This window comes from Papaver somniferum, unplaced genomic scaffold, assembly GCF_003573695.1.
Source record: "Papaver somniferum cultivar HN1 unplaced genomic scaffold, ASM357369v1 unplaced-scaffold_10, whole genome shotgun sequence".
In the NCBI taxonomy this organism is placed as follows: Eukaryota; Viridiplantae; Streptophyta; class Magnoliopsida; order Ranunculales; family Papaveraceae; genus Papaver; species Papaver somniferum.
The window spans coordinates 10,135,682-10,140,222 of NW_020618825.1; the positions used below are offsets into that span (position 1 = coordinate 10,135,682).

General features: G+C 38.1%; 1 protein-coding gene and 1 non-coding gene across 2 annotated transcripts; one reads left to right on the forward strand and one right to left on the reverse strand.

Annotated features, from left to right (window-relative positions):
• Window positions 1-1,967: 1,967 nt before the first annotated feature.
• On the reverse strand, window positions 1,968-4,296 carry LOC113326834 (pectinesterase-like). Its single transcript, XM_026574511.1, has 2 exons — window positions 3,177-4,296; window positions 1,968-2,868 (listed from the first exon to the last, which is right to left on the reverse strand). The coding sequence occupies exons 1-2, from the start codon at window positions 4,219-4,221 to the stop codon at window positions 2,207-2,209; spliced, it is 1,707 nt and encodes a 568-aa protein (XP_026430296.1). The 5' UTR covers window positions 4,222-4,296; the 3' UTR covers window positions 1,968-2,206.
• TRNAC-GCA lies at window positions 3,015-3,086 on the forward strand. Its single transcript has one exon. It is a non-coding gene; the product is annotated as a tRNA-Cys (tRNA).
• Window positions 4,297-4,541: the final 245 nt, after the last annotated feature.

The following is a 4,541-nucleotide window of genomic DNA, read 5'->3' on the forward strand; positions in this document are numbered from 1 at the left end:
TTTGACAATAAAAATTAGCAGTGTGTGCTTTATTTTGTTTGTTTGAACACGTAGTCATCCGTTAGTGTTTTTCATCTTCCGTTGATGTATGTGTGTATTGGTATGATAAAATGTTACTATTGACAATCTACAAGGGTAGACACACTAACTTGTCATTTGTATCGGGTCTTGTTAGCACCCCGAGGAACCGGTTACTGAACAACATGCCGAAAAGCATGTCCAACTCCTCTCTTACCTCATACCAGAGGTGCTTTTCGTTCATGCTCTAATGAACATTGGATTTCATACTCTAGGAGACAGACAGGTATAGCAAAAAGTGGTTTCCAATAATTCATAGCCCTGCCAATGTTACGGCAGTACTACAGTGATAAAGTCTTTAGGTAGCTATTAAAGACATGGAGTTCAAAACTTACCAGCACCACCTTCTCTATGGGTAAGAAAGACAAAAAAAATGGTTCAAAGCCATGAACAGATAGTTAGCAATCTAACAAATTACCGTAAAATAGGTGATGGCTACAACCCGAGGCCCAATAATGCCCTTACGGATTACAATAAAAATGTAGCCATAAAATTTAAAATGGCTTTTCAAAAATCCAAAGCCTTTTCCAAGTCTATAATCTTGAACGATTGTTCGGGGACCGTGATTTTTTTGGGACCATGATATTAGTTAAGCGTTCCTAATGTGGGTGTAAAACACGACGTTTGAGACCGTTTAACTACCCATAGATTAAAAATATACTTTTCTAATATCCAATTCTGGTATTCTGCCTAAAATTATTAGAAAAGTTTATTAGCTGCAGTGCGCCTCACTCCAGAATGATAGATGCAGGTTATTATTTATTTTTTTTGATCGTGAAAGAAAGATTGTATTAGAGAAATAAGAATTTGAGTACACCAAGATCTGAAACACAAATTACAGAGATGCAACTTTCAATAGAAAGAGCAAGGCCTGAGGGGATAAAAATTTCTTTACAAACTAAAGCCCATTACAAAGCCTAAGAGACACAACCTCAACCAAGCTTGGAAGCCCAATGCAACCTAAACAATATTAACGAACAACCCATTACAACTTGTTTGAGATACCCGATTACCCGGTGGAATTTGCCCGTTCACCGTAGAGAACCCAGAACAAATGAAAACCCTAAGTAACAACATTGCTACCAAAAACCGCCGCCGACCGCCATATGGACCATCACTACCATCACGAATTACATCACTGCAAATCTACACCCAGATTATCAACAGAAAACCAGCACCATTGCTGATTAATAACTGAGATGGGAAGCCTTTTCATCATCAAAAATCAACATACTTATCGATTAAGAAGAGAAAATGAGAGATGGCTGTAAGGGATGGTGTAGGAGATGAGATGTGGTGTATAAGGAAGTGTTTTGGTGGAGATTTAATTTGGATTAAGATCTGGTGGCTGCAATTATGATTTTAATTTGTGAAAATTAACACACGATTCAGTTGATTGGTGTATGAGATGTATTAGTTCTTCAAACTAAGATGAGGTGAGAGATGAGAGAAAAGAAAAGAGGATATCATCTTCAAATCAGGAAGTTGAAGATAAATGAGGGAAGACCGGGATTCGAGCCATGACTGAGAGATGAGAAAAAAGTAAAGGGGATATCATCTTTAAATCAGGAAATTGAAGATAAAGATGGGAAGACTGAGATTCAAGCCATGACTGAGTTGCAGGAAACATAAATAGAAACTAAAATAAAGGATGGAGAACAACAGAACGATGAAATCCTTGCTCGGATCTAAACTTTTGACTAGATCCGAGCAAGAAAGAGGCGGATGAATGTATAAGCTAGGGTTAGGAGAGAGGATAGAGAGAGGGAGAGCTAAATGTCGATATGCTCGGAGAAATTGAAGCTAAGGTTAGGAGTATGCAAACTAGAGGGCAGGTTATTATTTATCACTGCATTATTTTCCAAGTTGTAAATATTTCGAAAAGTTGATACTAGTAACCCTAAATGTAGTTTCTTTATTGTATAACACTTCCACATTTACATTGTAGTATCTTGCAACTGTTTACAATAACATCTCTGCTTCCCATATACAACCATCTTATGTATTAGTCACATGCTACATACAAGAACATGCATTAATGGCTATCAACAATTAAAGTAACTACTAACAAACATATCACATGTATTGTCTTTGGTATTTAATCTTTTTAGATTGTATATATATGTGCTTAGGGCTTAAGTCCAGAGTCATAGGCTACACCAGTAGCAGGCAACCAAGATCCCCCTGCAATCAAATTAGAAACTGTAAACTGCGTTGCTTCTGCAGAGCTAAGAGAAGGATGATATCCAGACCACTTCACTCGACCTCCAGTCCCTGCTCCAGGTCCGGAGTTCATGTACTCTGCATAATAGATACCTTTAGGTGCAGATCCGCCAGACCAAGGAAACCATCCAGCAGGGTTAATTGATCCGATGAAAGATTGCATAATAACTGTTCTCGAATAAGCTTTCCATGGTCTGCCAAGATAAGTATCTGATGCAGCTGAAATCCTACAATTGTGGATTGAGATTCCGGTGTTTTGATTCGGGTCACTACGTCCTTGAGCTGTGATGAAGTTTTTGTTACCGTTGCTTCTTGGAGAAATATTGCAGCCTTGGAAAACAACTGCCGAGTTTCCAAAGATAAAATCTACTGTTCCAGATATATCACATTCTCTATAGAATTGACGGTTGCTGTGTGTATACAAAGTGTCCTGGTAACCCACCATGGAGCATCGGTAAAACACGGATTTGTCTGAAGCGACTCTCAGAGCAACTGCCTGATGCTTATTCGGACCTGCAGTGTTCTGGAATGTTATATCTCTTGCCATGAATCCATCACCAGTGGCAGCTGAAACAATCAAACATCATAATATCAGGTATATGTAAAATCAATATTAATTGAATTCAGCAACTTGGAATTTTCCCAGATCAAAGAAATTCAGGCGAATGTTTCGTTTTCTTGTTTAACAAGTTTCTGTTCCAAATTAACAACAAGGGTCCATAGCTCAGTGGTAGAGCATTTGACTGCAGATCAAGAGGTCACCGGTTCGAACCCGGTTGGGCCCTTATATTAACTTTTTTTTTTTTAAATTATTTTTATTTATTGTCATATGAAAAAAACTGTTTTTATTTATTAAGTTTGAAGAATTTTCTTACTAAAAGTAGCTGAATTTCGCAGACTGGAACCATCTTCAACATTTTCGTTCCCTGTGATGACAGTAACTCCTTTCCCATCTCCAACTAACATAACATTACTTTGTGATGAAGGAATATTGAGATTTTCACTGTAAGTCCCAGCTTTCACATGTATAACGGTCTTTCCGTTTGTCCCTGCAGCAGCTAGGGATGCAAAAGCAATTGCTTGACCTATAGTTGTATGTGTACCACTACCATCCTTAGCCACCACAGCACTTGGTCTTAATTCTTCTATTGAAGCTTCTAGTAGTTTCCTCTGCCTGCCGGATACCCATGTCGGGAAACCGTCGGAAAGTAGTTTACGGCCACCACCTGCTGAGTTCGAGGTCCTTGTGTCGGTTGTCTTGACATGGTTGTATAGAGCCAAGGAGTTACTTACCAATTTACTCACGTTTCTTGCATTAGTCTCCATCATGTTTTTGTATGGTGAGGAAACCTTTTCAGTTTCAAGTGCATCTAAACAAGTTTCTTGATTTGTAAGTGCTGTACTTAACCATGTACGAACATCATCAGAGTTCGAGCTTGTTTTTACATCATCAAGTCTCCGTACACTATCATCAAGTAGTTCCATGCAGTCATCCACTGCAGGAAGAGAAATAGTACTACTAATTTTTTCGCTCGTCAGCACCATAGGTTTAATGCTTTGTGCTTGGGTTCTAGCAGCATGAGCCTGAGCTACAGAAAACTCAACTGCAATATCAAACACCTCTTTCGGAGACTTCTCATGGACGTTCTCGATCGATAGAAGCAGAGACTCACATGATTCGACGTGGAGGGTATTTTCACATGGGGAAGAAGAAGATGATCTAGGAAATTTTGAGAAGTGAACATGAGTTAACGATGAAGGACTTATAGGCTTGGCTTCTAATTGAATCATCATCAAGAATGAAAAAAGTGTTATAATTATGAAGATTGAAGATGCATGTGAGGTTCCCCACATGTGTTTGTTTCTTTGGGTACCATATTTTGATGACTTCTCATACATGTTTAAGCAAGAGATAGACATGTTGGAAAATGGAAGGGTTAAAGAGAAGGAAAAGAGATCTGTGATAATGTTGTGAGTTGTAGTACAAGAATGAATGCAATATGATTTAGGGTATTTATAAGGAAACTTGTAGGGTACATGACTTCATAGTAAAAGGACACTTAAGCTGATATAAAGGGAAGTATCCCTTCTCGTTACTACACTCTTTTCTTATTTGGATAGCAATATATTTCTGTTCTCTGACAAATTAGCAAAGAAAACATGATTTGATTATGATACTTGACCTAATATCCAACTTCTTTTACTGTTTATTGAAAGAATTTGACATTAGAACGGCACAT